Genomic DNA, 17,546 nt, shown 5'->3' on the forward strand with positions numbered 1-17,546 from the left:
ATTGGAAGTTCAAAATGATCGTTTTTTGGCGATAATACCAGTGTTACGTCTGTTAGTCTGTGGTATAAGGGGTTGTGGAAAGTACATTCACTAAAGTGAGACTATTTTCAATGGTAGGTATTAAACGAATTTATAAGTATTGATTAACTTGAGTCAGAATATTGAAGCAAAATTCTAATTATGATATCTCGAGTCATTTGACAGAAATATACCATACCAAGAGCGGAAAACACATTGTGAGGCACTCAAACTGCGATGAGTAAACCACGAGGCCATCTTCATGCATGCTTCAACTCTTCGACATTACAACTGTTCTTGAATTCGACCACCAAGAGAAACGCATTAAAAACTGTTCGAATAATAAAACCACTACAAAAAGAAAACATAGGACTGATCCCCGTTTCATTTTAAACTTGCAAAGTAATTCAGCATTGCAGCCTTTGGTCACATATAAAAAATGAGCTGTAGTGAACTAAAACGAATTATTGGAATTTGTTGCAGAAAAAAAAATGCGATTCTTAATCCAAATAAGAGATAATAGCTCAAGTATTAATGATAAATATTAGTAAACAAAGAGTATGTGTCTCCAATCACAAATAGTGACTTCTCAACACTGTCAGTAAAATTGTAATTTTAATTGTTAAGATTTGTTTTGCTTTTGCAATGAGGACTTATCATTCGTAGGGATTAAAGCCTACTTGTCAAAAAAGGGAAGTAAACAACCATGCTTGGTTCCACCTTTTTTTTGCTCTTTGAATGCACATTGGGCTATATTTTGTCAGGGAGGAAGAATTCGGCCAAGTCATATATGCAGCTCTTGTAGAGACACTCTATCTTTACAATTTGTCTGAACCAGAGCCTGACAAAGTCATTTTCAATTGACAATTATCAGTTTATAGTGACGCTTTGAGCCATCGCTTTCAATTAAAAAAGCTTTTGTATCATTTTCGAGCACTTCGTGAGTCACATGACACCCAGTCGAAAGCTCTTGCTGTGATTCTGACAACTAAAGGGCTTGAAATTGATACAAACGCTTTTCAATTGAAAGCGGAGATTATCACCATCACTCTCAAATGACGATTCTCAATTGAAAATGACAATGAGCGCTGACGGAGACAGAAGGCTTCCATACAGTACTTCTATAGGAAAGAGGGAGGAAATATTGATCGGAACTTGCGTAACGTATTTATTGGATGCCATTGCCGTTCTAACTACGGATTGCGGTATTAGAACACTACCATCAAACGACGCGATGCGGTGCTAATTTCAATTGAGACGCTGAAGGAAAGGAAAGAGCCTTTCTCTCCGTCACTATCTATGTCGATTGAAGTAGTCATTAGTTTCATTAGAAACGATCCGAAAGAAGTAAGAGAGAAAAAAGTGCTTCGTTGACAGTAGCCGAAAGGAATCAAGTGAAAATGAAACTGTTCGAATCGAAATGACAGCGCGAGTATATCAGTTTCGTTGTTTTGTTTCGAAAATGTAGAGCTCTGGTCTGAACATTGTAATATTGAAATTACTATAGTTCCATAGCCAGAGTTGTTTTATTTTCGTATGTACCAAAAGAGCAGCTCTTCCGGTTTTACAGGCTTGGCCTGACTTAATACAATGTTTGGACAAATTGTAGAGATAGAGTATCGCTACAAGTGCTTCATATACGACTTGTTCGGATTCTGTCTCCTTGACAAAATACAGCCTAATAAGCATTCAAAGAGCAGAGGAGCGAAAATCAGAAAATTTGGTATATAGCTGTTTTATAAAAAAAAGGGATCAATATAACAAATTTCGCTCTATAAGAGCAAAATGATTGGATGAATAATTCAGAAACTATCTCCGTGGATATGAACTTCCTAATTATTCATTCTATGTTTCTGCAATTAAAAACTGATTTGCGTAATATAGATTGAACATTTCTATAAATCTATGGTTATTGCTGAAGCATCATGTTGTAATGTGATGAGTATGCGATACATTCTATCAAACATAGTTTCAATGAGGTTTTTCACAAATCCTTTTTTCTTTTCCGATCCAACCATGCCCCGAAAAACACGAATTAAACATTATTAAATGTACCTACAACAGCGTGCGCCATTCCACCGTGGGTCGAACGTCTCGGAACGACAATGTCTTTCCGTTTGACCTCAATATTCTGAACCTCACCGATTCCGGTCGCATCCCGCAGGGGAAAAAAATATTACACAATTTGAAGGGTTCAGACCTCAACTGCTAAGACTTCTAATTATAAGTTTTCCCCCTGTGCGAGCGATCATCGAGAGAAGGAAAAATGCTTGCTTTGAAATTTACGCAGGCGAGAACCGAAAGCGGTGCGAAATGCGTAAGGTGAAAACCTGATGAGGAAGTTTCGTTATTGTCGTTTCTTATTCTCAGGGATGTACGATTGTGGTTGCCTAATGTGTTACTTACAAGTTTGTGCAAAAAAAAATTTTTTTTTCAAGACTCCATATTACCGTTGAAAACGTTTAATATTCTCTTATACGAAAGTAATTAGGCAACAGAATTTCCCACAACTTTGGCTTATTATGGGACCAAATACCATAACGAAAGGAGTGCGTATCGCATGCGTTGTTTGAAAAATATAAATTAGAACAAGCGCATGCCCAGGGTACAGGTAAGCCCTTACGCGAAACCGCTTCTACTCCGTAAGGAGGATCCAACCCGACAGTGTGCTTCACGGGTCTAATTTTGGTAATAAAGGATTATTCAAATTACCGCGGGAATACAATCGGAAGGACCTGACACGCTCTGATTCACTGTGTTAGTACGAGCTAATGGCGAAGAAAAGGTAGCATCAGCGAAAGGGACTGACCGTGTTTGGCCACTAGTCCGGGGAAGTGATTTATGAGCTTGAAAACTAGATGCAACTAGCGAAGCAGCATCGCTTAGTAATTTATTCCTAGTTTTAGAGCGACAATTGTTTTTCGAGGTAATTCAATGTCATATAGAAATAATAAATAATAACACATTTGAAAATGTTTAGGGCAACAACAATTTTGGCCGATTTTATCTACAATTTCCTTCATCGTGATCCGCTCTCGACGCATGATGACGAGAACGAAAAAAACTCTAATGTCTCTAATGTATTTCTAATCATAATTTATTCACATGCTTGTACGCCTCGAAGTCGGACAAGCAGGCAGGAACAACCCGCAATGCGAGAAAACCGTGAAAGAAATCCTTCCAGTGAAAGGGTTTCCTTAGACTGCAAAAAAATGTGAAGGGAATTTCTAATACGAACAAAAGAAAGCGAAAAATTAAACTAATAAGCTACGGTTTGAGAACGATGATACTGGTTCCATTCTCCGTTTTTTTTTCACATGTCCGTCTCCTCTGGTTCCGCCGATGCATCTTCTAGTTTCTCGCGGGAAATAGAAAGAACCAGGAAGGCAAGGATTAAAATTTACAAGTTTATGATCAACAACGACGATCTCGTGGAGTCGCGCGGGCCCTTACGCATGAAAAGTGGGATAATAATAGGGCAGATCCACCCTTTTGCGTGCCAGCCGACAGAGGAAGACTCGCAGTCACACAAAAAATCGAAGCAAAATTTGACGCACGAATGACGAGATTTTGGCAGGACTTGGCACAAAATCGGAGCGGACAGGCAATCCAACGAACATTCCTCCTGCCAAACAGTTCTCACAAAAACCGTTAGACAGGTAGCGGATCCATTTCAGACATTGTTTTCGTCGTTTTACGGTGGAAGTTGAATAACTATGTAGAACAGGTTTGAATCAGTGATACGATAGAACAACCGAGGCGATTGCAACCTATTCTTAAAGAAAGAAGGGTTTAGGTGTCACTTTTATCTGAAGATTTCAATCGAAGATTTTAATTTCTTCCGCTGACATTAATCTTACAGTTTTGACCCCTTCTGCGATGGCTTTTGCTGTGCTGTGAGGTTCCAGTTTTGACCGATCCTGTTACTTCTTCTTGCAGACGTTCGTGCCCAAACTAGACGAGGACACTGCAAATGGTTTAACGTCGTCAAAGGATGGGGCTTCATCACCCCGGACGATGGGGGACAGGACGTGTTTGTGCATCAGGTAAGATCAGTTTTGTTTTTGTTTTTTTGTTTTCACGGAACAATGTGAACAACAACTTCCTTATCCAGAGTGTACTTCAAATGGAAGGATTTCGATCGCTGGGTCAAAACGAACCGGTCGAGTTTGACTGCAAACTGACGGATAAAGGCTTTGAGGCAACCAAAGTGTATGGTCCCTCACAGACGCAATGCAAGGGAAGCGAATTCCGGCCGAGAGCCAAGCGGAAGTTCCGTAAAATGAGGTAAGCAAGATGCTTTTTTTTTCATTCATTATAGAACAGCTCGTTTCCGTATTCTATATAATAATAATTAATCACAATTTCATCTTTATACCTTTTCTATTACGAATATGATTAGTAATTATATTTTTATTGAATATTACTAGCAGACAATCAAAGACGGTTGCAAACGTTTTCAGCAAAGTTTAAAATTCCTTCAAGACTATATCAGAATAGATTGTTGTTACATTTAAAAAAAGTGCTGTAAGCTAGGAATATCACGCATATGTTGCTTTTTGCTTTAATGTTAAAATGTTCATTTTCAGATCCTTATTTTTTGGACAAAATGGAATTTGTCTTTGTTTATGGCGTTCAAAATGTCAATTATTCTCAGAAACAAACCTTTTCTGGTTATGTAAAATAATGGGAGCTGCGTAGTCGTAAGGTTACAGAGTCCGTTTTGTCAAGCGAATAGTCGTGGGCTCGAATCTTAGTAGAATCAGGCCATTCGATGTCAGAAATGACTTCAGCATGGGTTTATACTCAGGCTCCCCCACTACTTACCCTTCCTTTACGCTGAAATCTATAATACCTGTGCGTGACAACAAACGCTTTTAACAAAAAATAAGTCCCTCTTATCAATAAAACTGGTCAGAAGGACGCACGACGAAACTTCTCCAGGGAATTATAATTGGTGATATTTGGCAAGAGAAACGAGGCTCCGTATAGTAGAATAGTAAGTGTGTAAAAAGAAGGGTAAAATCACATTACACACAAGCACTGATAAATTAATAATAAGCATGCCACTTCTCAATAGCGGTATTGCTAATAATAGAAGTGCGGGATACAGCATACACTCGTGCATATCTCACAATAGATCAACGATTCTGGTCGCAGTGAGAAAACCCATACAGGAAAAAAATGTAAAATAATTATATTAGCATCTGTTAATAAATACAAAGCTCACAGTGATCAACTTCCCAAATTCATCCGTTTCCAAGATCTTTATAATTCAATTCATGTTCCAGGAATGTAAGCTTCTTGAAAGTCAATTCACGAGGACCGCAATTAGGTCTTGTATCGAGATCCCAATCGGGCTGAAACTGTCTGGGTTTGTTCAACCATATAATTGCACAATGTTTCGCATGATTTCAGATTTATTAATAGGTAATGGGGTAAAATTTTCTATACAAAACTACCCAAAACATAAAACTTCTGAAAATTTGAGTACACTGAATCGATTTTCCAAAAACTAGCATGTTTATTCCATTCTGTAAAGGGCATAAAACGCCGATTATTGAAAGTTGCTGTCGAGGTTACGTTATAAATGAAACTGTGTTTTTCTTGAAACAAAGTGAGATTTTTAGAGATATATTTTATCTTATCATTAAACCTATACAAAAATTTAAACAATACGTTTTTTAGAAAAACTCAACAGTTTTCATTTGACATGTTCGAAAAATGCACCGTTATAAACATACCGAGAAAATTGGATTTATTCAAAACAATATTTGTCCATTTTGAACTCATTGTGCAAGAAACATGACTCCGTTTTGTATCGATATTCTTTGATAGTGCATCGATTTTGCTAACATTTATTATGCTTATTACACCGCATGACAAATTCAAATTGCAAAATTACAAATTCAGTTAGCGGCAGTGGCGTCGACTGGGAAAATGCGGAGCGCACCCGGGTACACGCTTCGAGGGGTGCTGAATGAACCAAAAAATTAGTCAAAATATCTGAAAACCCTTACATTACTAAATACATAATCATATGGCGTACAAACCCGAACATTCAACACTACCCACATTTAACCTGTCAACTCCAATTTTTCCATTGAATAGGTAGGTACTTTGATTTCTGAATAATCTTTTCTGTTATGGCGAGGAAATTCTTTTTGCCTTTCTCCTAGAAAGGTATAGCAATCACTGGAAAAACCGAAGGTATAAAAGTGGTCCCAATGGCCGAATGTCATATACCACTCGACCCCTTTCGACGAACTGAGCATTTTCTGTATGTATGTATGTATGTGTGTATGTGTGTGTGTGTGTATGTGCAACTTTTTTTTTCTCACTCACTTTTCTCAGAGATGGCTGGACCGATTTTCATAAAATTAATTGCAAATTAAAGGTCTAGTTGCGCCATAGATTGCTATTGAATTTCATTGTAATCGGATTTTTAGTTTAGAGGTTATGTATCAAAATGTAAAAATCACGAAACATCAATATCTCAGAAACCACACAACCGATTTCAATGAACTTGGTTTCAAATGATTGGGCTGTCCCCAGAACCCTTAACTTTTAAATTTCGTTATGATTGAACATATGGTTCAAAAGTTATGTAAAGAAAAGTTATCCTGAGGTTGTTTGAACTCACTCATTTTTCTCAGTGATGGCTGAACCGATTTTCACAAAATTAGTGTCAAATGAAAGGTCTATTTGTCCCATAGGTTGCTATTAAATTTCATTGCAATCGGATTGTAACTGTGTCCGTTGTTCATAAAAATGTGAAATCACATAATTAAAGTAAACATATTGACTTTCTCCTAACGATCACTGGCTAATTAAAAGGTAGAAAAATGATTGAAATGGCCGAATGTCATATACTACTCAACTCAGTTCGACGAATCGAGCATTTTTTGCATATATGCATGTATAGGTGTATATGTTTGTGTGTGGGTGTGTACGTGTGTATGTGCACCTTTCTTTCGCACTCACTTTTCTCAGAGATGGTCTGACCGATTCTTTCTATCTTGGTGTCAAATGAAGGGTCTATTTGCCGCTTAGGTTGCTGTTGAATTTGATTGTAATCGAACTTTTAGTTTTGGCGCTGCGTCTGAATGTGAAAAACGTTATTATATCTCAGAAGCTATGAACATAGTTGAATTCAAATAAATGGGCTTTCAAACCCTTGAACAATGAATTTCATAATGTTTAAACATGTAGTTTGAAAGTTATAAAAAGAAACGAAACCCGCAGACTGTTTAAAACTATAGCTACGATCAAAATATGTGGCCTCAACATCATTCAAATTTAATATTGTACTATTTCAATGTTTGCGGCCTTGCTCGGGATTGAAGTTGAAATTAAAAGTCATTTCTATCATTTCACTTTTTGCTTTTCTCCTAGAAAGGTATAGCAATCACTGCAAAAACTAGAGGTATAAAAGTACTCAAAAGGTCCGAATGTCGTATACCACTCGACTCAATTCGACGAGCTGAGCATTTTCTGCATGTGTGTGTGTGTAACGCTCTCCCAATCTCACTCGATTTTCTCAGAGATGGCTGAATCGATTTTAATGAAATCAATTGCAAATGAAACGTCTAGTTGCCCTATAAGACCCTATTGAATTTTATTGTAATCTGATTTCTAGTTTAGAGGTTATGTATCAAAATGTGAAAATCACGAAACATCATTATCTCAGAAACTACACAACCGATTTGAACAAAATTGGTTTCAAATAAACGGGCTACCTAAAAACCCTGAACTTTTGAATTTTATGAAGATTGAACATATGGTTCAGAAGTTACAGAAAGAAACGTGTTCTGGAGACTGTTTAATCTCTCTCATGTTTCTCAGAGATAGCTGGACCGATTTTCATAAAATCAGTGTCATATGGAAAGTCTTGTTGCCCCATAAGACCCTAATGTTTTTTTTGCGAACGGATTATTACTTTTCCTGTTATGTTTAAAAATGTGAAATTCAGCTTTGAAAAGAAACCTATTCTGATGACTGCTCACTCACTTTTCTCAGATATGGTTGATCCGATTTCCACAGAATTAGTATCAAATGAAAGGTCTAGCTGCCTCATAACACCCTATTGAATTTTGCTGTAATCGGAATGTAACTTCGTCTGTAATGTATCAAAATGTGAAAATCACTAAACTTCATTATCTAAGAAACTACACAACAGATTTGTACGATATTGATATCGAATGAACGGGCTAGTTAAGGGTTAACTGATGAATTATGATTGAACACGTAGTTTCAAAGCTTGGCTCCCCCATACGTTCCCTTTTCATTTGATTGTAATCAAACTTAAGCAACCGTTATGTTTTAATTTGTCAAACAACGAAAGTCTATTATCTCGAGTATTAAACGACTTATTTGAACATAACTAGTGTCATACAAACGAGTCATCTCTCAAACTTACAAATAACAAACTTCATAAAAATTTGATATACTGTTCAAAAGTTTTGTAAAAAATAGAAATTCAAAGACATTTTTCAACACTATAGCTGCTTTGATCAAATATATGGCCTCAACATGATTTAAATGTGGTATCGTACTATTTAAACGTTCCCGGTATCGCTCGTTGATTAAATTGTTCGAAATTAAGAGTCATTTCTTATATTTCGCTATTTCTGAAGCACTAACATTACGTCAAATTTCGTATTTTATACTTTAATTGCAACATCAAAATTATAGAACCCTAAGAGTGAATATACCTTTTTGGATTTAAGCATTCATGTAAATCCACTTTTACAAATAACAAGTTTGAATGAGAAAGGCTGAGTCTGACCGCTAGGTGGATTAATTTAGGTTTTTTCTGTTACTCCCGCTTGGTCTGAGATTACACAGGAAGGGAATTTTTTCATCATACCTAACTGGTTTACGTCATAAATTTCCACAGTTTTTTACTTCTCTGTTCAATGAGTGCACAGAATACTTTCTTAATCTATGTGGAAAGCACTCTTTTGCGATTATTACGCTATGCATAAAGTTTTTTTGTAGCGTTATTCTACAACAAGGTTGCGGAACAAAATCTTCTAATGGAAATCCCAAGATTTTGAAAACCGGATCGCTGCAGGAAAAGCAGTAGACGGAGGTTATCCTCAATTGAAGCTCATGTGAAATACTCACATTTATCGTGAAGTGGGATTTCATTGAAACATAGGCGTTTTTCAAAGCCTGAGCTCAATAAAAATTAAGATTATCAGGTTATCAGGGTGTCCCAAAATTACGTTTTCTCAGACAGTCTGGGGGCTAAACCAGAATATGATTGGTTATGGTATAAAACCTAAATTAATCCACCTAGCGGTCAAACCCAGCCTTTCTCATTCAAACTTATTATTTGTAAAAATAGATTTACATGGACGCTTCAATCCAATTAAAGTATATTCACTCTTTGGGTTCTTAAATATTGATGTTGTATAAATAATTGAAGTATAAAATATGAAATTTGACGTAATGTTAGTGCTTAAGAAATAGCGAAATAAAAGAAATGACTTAATTTCGAACAATTTCATCACGAGCGATACCGGGAACGTTGAAATAGTACGAAACCGCATTTGAATTTTAATGAGCCCACGTATTTTGAACAAAGCAGGTATAGTTTCAAATAGTCTTTGGATTTCTTTTCGTTCCATAACTTTTGAACCACATATCAAGTTGTTATGAAGTTAGTTGTTTGTAAGTTTAAGAGATAACTCGTTCGTATGATGCTAGTTATGTTGAAGAAGTCGTGCAATCTTTGAGATAGTAGACTCGTTGTTTTAACAGTTTAATATATAACGGTTGCTTAAGTTCGATTATAATCGAATGAAATGGGAACGTATAGAGCAACCGAATAATGAAACCACTTGTTCAATCATAATTCATCAGTTAACCCTTAACTAGCCCGTTCATCTGATGTCAATATTGTTCAAATCGGTTGTGTAATTTCTGAGATAATGAAGTTTCGTGAATTTCACATTTCGATACATTACAGACGAAGTTACAGTCCGATTACAGTTAAATTCAATAGGGTGTTATGAGGTAGCTGGACCTCTCATTTGACACTAATTTGGTGAAAATCGGTTCAGCCATCTCTGAGAATAGTGAGTGAGATTAAGTAGTCTTGTAAATATTTTACTTTTCATAGCTGGATTTCACATTTTTAAACATAACAGGCAAAGTAATAGTCCGATTGCAATAAAATCAACAGGGTCTTATGGGGCAACAAGACCTTCCATATGACACTAATTTTGTGAAAATCGGTCCAGCCATCTCTGAGAAAAGTGAGTGAGTTTAAACAGTGTTTAAAACACGTTTCTTTGCATAACTTTCGAACTACATGTCCAATCATTATAAAATCATTTTACAAATGGTTCAAAAAACAAGCTCGTTCTTTTGATATCAATTTTGTTAAAATCGGCTGTGTAGTTTCTGAGATAATGGAGTTTTGTGATTTTCATATTTTTTGAACATAACCTCGAAACTACGAATCCGATTGCGATAAAATTCAATAGGGTCTTATGGTGCAACTAGACCTTCCATTTGCAATTAGTTTCATTAAAATCGGTCCAGCCATCTCTGAGAAAATTGAGTGAGATTGGGAGACCGTTACGTACATACACATACACACACACACACACACACACACACACACACACACACACACACACACACACACACACACACACACACACACACACACACACACACACACACACACACACACACAGAGAAAATGCTCAGCTCGTCGAACCAAGTCGATTGATATACGAGATTCGACTCTTTTATACCTTTGGTTTTTGACGAGGGACACGTCTTTGTTTACTATACTGGGATGCATTCTGTAAAATTGGAAATGAAACGGGCAAATGTTGCGTCAGATTTCGAACGATAATAACAGCATAACCACATGATGAATAATAATAACCAATATGTTGTTGGATAGATAAAATGTATAACAATTTTGTAGTATGCTAATTATCACTCTAATTTCATTGCTAAGCGGTGAAATTGATGAAAATTTTCAATAACAAATTTACGCCAATAGTGAACCAATTACATGCGAGCATTCCTAGCACAGACAACGTGAATGGACACCATCCGTTCCCTGTGATATTCCCTGTATCAATTTCGAAATAAAAACTGACAGAGTCTCCCCGTCCCAATAGGTCAATTTATTTCTGCTTCCATGAGCTTAGACTAATATGATGTCTCGAAGGTAAAAGTTTTCCTAAAAGTTTGAAACAATACCCATCCTTGAACAATTTCTAAACCTGCGTGTTAGGTTCTGAAGAACCTAATAAAAACTGATGTCTAGAAAGAAAACATGCCGGTAAAAGCAACAGTACCAGTGGAGTAAAGAACCGCAGGTCTCTCGTCGTCTATGATTGCAGTGGTACTCTTCTATTCGTACATTTCAGCGGTACACTTCTATTCGTACTGCAGCGGTACTATTCGTATTGCAGTGGTACACTTTTGTTCGTACATTTCTATTTGTATGCAATTGAGGAGAAACAATGCTGCTGTTGATGGTGATTGAAAGTTTATCTCATAAATATGATTGCCATAAATTACTCAACAAGAATTGTAAATTTTTGCAACGGATATTTATTTATTTTTATCTTCGATATTCACTAAATAATCTTGACCGGATAGTATCGAAAGAGTAAATTCCTAAATATATACATTTATAGAAGAGTAAGAGCCTGCGAATGCTTGTGTTTTTTTTTTTGTTTAGTTAGTGAGATTCGTACAGAATCTCTTTTACATTTCAAAATTGTTAGATGATATATGATTATTCTAAGCTTTACCATAATAAACGTATATTTCCTGTCTCCGTAATACAGCGAATGTAGTTGTAGACAAATGAAAAAAATTGTCAAGCAAAAAAAAAATGTAATTGTGGATTGCTACGATTTTTTGCTGGAACTTGTTAATAATTTTGTTTAAAATATTTCCTTCTGTTTGCTAATTGATGAACCTTTACAAGGGCTCCCATATTATTTTGAAAGTAAGATCCATACTATAGATTTGATTTAATAACAGTTAAATAAGACAAAACCATTCATTATGATAGCGTAAGTATTATTGGATTTGGTTTTTGAGGATATAGAGTTAATTCTGACTTTGACGCATTACGAGAAATTCTTTGTGCTTCTTCAACAAGCACGATATGCTTGTGCCTTGTCAAATACATATTTTTTGCACAAAAAAAATACTACAGGCATAATATCGCCAAATATAAATGATATTCTCTTGAGTGTTGTTGAGTATATTCCAAAAATTGATTTCCAGGGAGGCTAAAAATAAAAATACGTACAGTCGCTGAGCAAACACAATGATTCTGTCTGCAGATTCTGTATATTTTGTAACAAAAAATCCCCTAATTACAGTGTTTAGTCCCACGTCACCATTTCATACAACCCTAGGGCTGTATACCTTGTAGTATTTCAGTTTGCTATATCTTTCTAGGAGAAAGGCAACAAGAAAAATTGTATGGCGACAACGCTGGAAAATGTTTAGTCGTCGTGCTAATTTGAGTTTTAAGAAAAAAGTAAATTTTTCACGTTTATTTATTTCAACTTTTTTATCACTTCAAAAACGAGCGATTATGTCTAAACACATTTCTTAGTCTTCTTGATTATTTCAACAAATTTAAGCTCAACATCCTCCAAAAGAAAGGTATTTTGGTTCTTTATGTTGCCAAAGCGAATGACCGGAATTGGTAAAACGGTTCCTGGAACATGACCGGAACATGTGCCGGTTATATGTATAATGATCATGATCTAAGCAGTACTAAGCCTCTAATTACTCGGGTAGTAATATCAAGTATCTAGGTCATCAGCCTCAATTCATCAAGCTTGGAACTAAAACTAGTTCATTGGTGGAAATATCTATGAAAAAACGTTATGAAAAGAGAACCGTTCATTTTTGGCAAATTCTGCCATGTCGTGTTTGGCAAAATCAAACGGCGTCTGTATTTTGATTATTTATTTGCAGCACTCTATTTTAGAAGAAAAAATATTCTCTTTAACATTGATGAATATCTTTCATTCCAATACAGTCAATTTTCTTCAATACGCGAACAGGCAAGCTTCTATACAGACCTAAATTGAGTACGATTTAGTAGAAATAAAACAATATTTATTTGTTGTTATGGCTCACTCTCCAATCACCAAGCGGCAAAGATGTCACATAATAAAATTTTCCTGCAATTACAAGTTCGTGGAAAAAATAACGACAAAAAATTACAGTTTTTGAACAAAAATGTTATTCACAGAAAATTTAAAATGGACATGAGAAAAACAGAATGCAGAGTTTAAAAATAAACAACGCATTTTATCTGTACAATGAACCTAATTTATATACCCTGCTATCTGCCTCTACCGACACGTACAGAATTTTGCTGTCCCCGGTGGCGCAGCGTATTTTGCGAATAATCATATTGAGTTCTGATATTTGCTACTACATATACGAAACAAGAAGAAAAAGAAGACAATTTAAACGGCAATTCGATTGTATTCCAGATCGCCAAACGATACCTACGCGTTAACCCAACACACCCCACTGTGCGTCGACAACGGCAATGTAGTCTAAACTTGGCTTGGCTGCACACAAATGGATATCGAGTTCTACTGTATTGATAGACGACGAGTGACCAGCGCGCTATCCATACATTGCTCGGTGCAGTACTGTTGCCTGTGCCAGATTGTTCTCCATCAAGACATCAGTTTTAATATCATTCTGACAGCAGAACGTGAAACTGTCTGATAGTGGAGGTGGTTACGAACTTTCCGAAAAAGCTTCACCTTCAAGACATCAATATAGTCTAGGCTCATAGAAGCAAACGTTAGTTTGACCTATTGGGACGGGAAGATTCTGTCAATTTTTTTTTGCCACTGCTATACGGGATATCACAGCAACCACTTGGTGTCTATTTATGAAGTCTGTGCCAGGGGTGCTCGCATGTGATTGGTACATTGTTCGTGAAAATTCGACCTTGAAACTTTTATTCAATTTTCACTGATAAACAATGAAATGATAATGATAACTGAGGAATCACAAAATTGTCCATCATTTTATCAATCCAACGACATATTGATTATTGTAATCCATCATGTGGTTACATCAGCATTACCGTTTGAAATCTTTCATTCCAACGTTACACTTTGGTTTTAGTTTCCGCAGAATGTATCTCGATATAGTGCGGTTAGACGTAGTCCTACGTCAAAATAATATTACGTTATGTCGTGGCTCAAATTTCTTTGTTGCAATTTTTTTAGCTTTACTGAAAATTCTTTGATGTTTTCTGAAATTAAACCTTTAAAAAACGTGCTAAACTTTACGCTAGCAACCATCCTATACCATGGAAAGATGAGGAATTTAATCATGCTTTATTGTGGAAAGAATATTGTAAAATGTGTTAATCTTTAGTGTGTGCAACATCGAGCCAACCTTTCTTGAATACGAATACTTAGCAACAATAGTTTGCTTGAATCGGTATCAATATACATAGTAGGCAAGGTAGATACTACCTGGGAACTACCCGTAAACCCTAGATTTTAAGTTTCCTATTCGTAAGTTTTGTTAAACAAAGTTTCAGTCTAGATTTGTATGTTCAAAAGAGAAATTTGTTCCGGAGCGAAGTGAAGAAACCATAATTGCTCCACTCGACGCCACTGGTTAGCGGTTTAGCGATTTCGCTAATTTCTGTTAATTAACTTCTGTTAATTGAAATGCGCTTGAAATCATTATAAGTTCGTTTCTACTTTTTTGATTCTGATAATAATTGATCTTTTATGAAAACATTTCTACAAGTATTTTTTCACATTTAAGCAGAATCGCTTTTGTTGCACATTGTTTTTAAAAAATCCTTAAATATAAACATCGTTTTGTTAACTTCAAACATAATCAAGATAAATGAGAGTTAATACTGTCATAAACTAGGAGCCGAAATTAGTTATTAAATCTGAAAATCAGCAAAATATTTATGAAGAATTTAAACCGTTTTCAACCGGTTACTTCAATTTATTTTCTAGGTGTTACAATTGCGGAGAATTTTCAAACCACATTGCACAGACATGTTCCCAAGGTCCACTGCCGAAACGGTGCCACCACTGCAAGGGCGAAGATCATCTAGTGGCAGATTGCCCCAATAAACCAAAAGTAAGTTTTACCCAGCATACGCGAAGTCACCCTAATATTTCATTACCCGCATGTTTCTTCTAGTCGCCGCCAGACGCGCCTACGACGAGTACTCATACGAACAGCTAGAGGCCCCAGCTACGAGCCCTCATCGTCGTATCAATCAGGTGGTATGATGATGCAGTAGCGCTTACCATTAGTGGTTCATGTCCGTGCTGCCTACGGTTTTTAACCACGCTTATATTGTAGTACAAACACACAAACAAATGATTCCTACAAGCCAAGCAAGAACTTACCTACCTTCCTATTCATCTACTCTACCTCACCGAAAATGACTGCAAGTTATTGAAAGAAAACGATGTTCCATACAGAATGGTATCCTTATACAGATAACAAAATACTATTCGTAATTAGTATGTTACTATATATACAAAAAAAACGAAATGTTGGGAAGCCTTTTGCTTCCCGGTTGGTATTATCAACATTGCCAAATGACCTATATCTACAAAAAAATCATTTAGAGTTAGTAACAAAAAAACACATATGTACTGAGAATGATCACGTTCATTCCGACCTGAAACGAAATAATTCGAAAATGTCCCCAGTGAAATGCAACGTCTAACGGAACGCACTAGCGCGGTTTTTGAACGAATGAATGCTTGATGTAAATATAGTATGTGCAATTCTCGAGATGCATTACGAGTGCCAACAATCGTCCTTTATGAATCAAGATCTAACCATTCGAGCAACAACACATAAATCTCGAAGATATTTCGAGACGATTCTGTACATCGCAAAAAAAACCAACGAAAACCACATCCCATCTAATAGTGGTGGAAACTAAGATCACAAAAGTTACTTAACATAAAATTGTAGAAAACGGAATAAACGCCGAGTTGCGTGTAGTGACTATAGCAGAGTTTGGTTCAGTTGAAGAGCTTTAATAAACAGTATGCCCTAATTATTTTCGATGACAATCTCATGAAATCTGATAGAGTTTTATCAGTATTGTACTGCAGTTGGAACCTTGAGTAGCCTTTTTGGGGAAATCAAATTGTTTCATCTTTGGTGTCATACGATACTCTGACGGTTGATAACAAAAGTTACTATTTTAGCGCTGCTTATTATAATTATCATACATGTTCATATAACACAAAATTTTCAGCAGTTATCGATACTTTTCTTACCAAATTTAAAAGGATAACATTATTCCAGTAAATCTGATTTTTCTATTTTATTTATAATTCAATAAAACAATATAAAAAACAACTACTGATTATCCAATCCTAAATAGTTGAAATTGACAAATAGAGGATTCTTCATAGTACTTTTAGAAGAAAATTTAAAAAAAGTAATGAATTTGGCCACAAGTTATTGCATTAAGCTTTATTGAAATGTCCAGAATACTGAATTTCAGTTTTGCAAAATCCACAATTCTTTTCTACAGATTCTGTAACGCTGCTTTGGGGCAAAAATTTGTGAAATATTGATAAATCGGTATATGTGGCATCCCTGCTTGCGGGTGCGCGATTTGACAGATATATGTAACGCTTATAGCAGCCATGAATCAGGGGGCTCTTGTGGCTGTCAAACTCCATACGTTTTCCATCTACCACTCATTGATTCTGGTACCAGCGTTTCTGGTACCCACTTTTTGGTTGGTTTGCCCTAAAACAAGTGAAATAGAGTAAACGTCCCATTTTGTCGGTAGACTTGTTCTCGAGTAAATGTCGTTTTAGATGGAAAAAAACAAGAGCTCAACATTTGTTTTCAGTACAATGTGCACTTTAAATGAATAAGATAAGTTTTGCAAGCATTTGTAATGAAATATTACTGCCGTGATGAATTTATGATTGGTAGGCAAAATGTTGACGTTTATAGGCCCCTGCCATGAATATATAATTTTAATGCAAACGCTTGTTATAGCTTATCCCTAAGACAAGACGTGACGTGAATTTCTATTTCGGTTGAAGTCCAAGAGACTTAGAAAGAAAAAATTTGGGCACCAAGAAACTTAGGAAGAAAAAATTTGATAATAGAAGTATGCTTTATTGAACATAAAATAATAAATAAGAATTGAGTATTATTCGCCTATATATTGCAATTTTAATTTGTTTTATTTTCATTGACCTGCAGAAGTTGTTAAAAATAATCATTCTGGCATCAACGGTATGAAAAGTTCAAAAAAATTTCGACGGGGATGACGGCCGTTACGAAAAGAAAAATAAGAAGCCAGCTGTCACGTCTTGTCTTAGGCTTATCCTATTGATCATTTCTATTATCTGATCATACGCCATGGTTCGTCATTGTTATCGATACTCGTAAAAGAATGTGGGCTATTAGGATTCGAACATACGATGACTGGCTTGTAAGATAACCATCCTACCTTGAAATAAACGAGA

At 35.9% G+C, this 17,546-nt stretch overlaps 1 protein-coding gene across 3 annotated transcripts in view; it reads left to right on the forward strand.

Moving 5' to 3' along the window:
• LOC129725375 (protein lin-28 homolog) overlaps nucleotides 1-16,092 on the forward strand; it is a 33,378-nt gene extending 17,286 nt beyond the window's left edge. For all 3 annotated transcript variants that reach the window (XM_055681143.1, XM_055681140.1, XM_055681144.1), the window contains exons 2-5: nucleotides 3,958-4,064; nucleotides 4,133-4,305; nucleotides 15,039-15,165; nucleotides 15,229-16,092. In XM_055681143.1, coding sequence (XP_055537118.1) covers nucleotides 3,958-4,064; nucleotides 4,133-4,305; nucleotides 15,039-15,165; nucleotides 15,229-15,273 — 452 coding nt within the window. In that variant the 3' untranslated portion in view covers nucleotides 15,274-16,092. The remainder of the gene's footprint in view (nucleotides 1-3,957; nucleotides 4,065-4,132; nucleotides 4,306-15,038; nucleotides 15,166-15,228) is intronic.
• Nucleotides 16,093-17,546: the final 1,454 nt, after the last annotated feature.

This window comes from Wyeomyia smithii, chromosome 2, assembly GCF_029784165.1.
Source record: "Wyeomyia smithii strain HCP4-BCI-WySm-NY-G18 chromosome 2, ASM2978416v1, whole genome shotgun sequence".
Lineage (NCBI taxonomy): Eukaryota > Metazoa > Arthropoda > Insecta > Diptera > Culicidae > Wyeomyia > Wyeomyia smithii.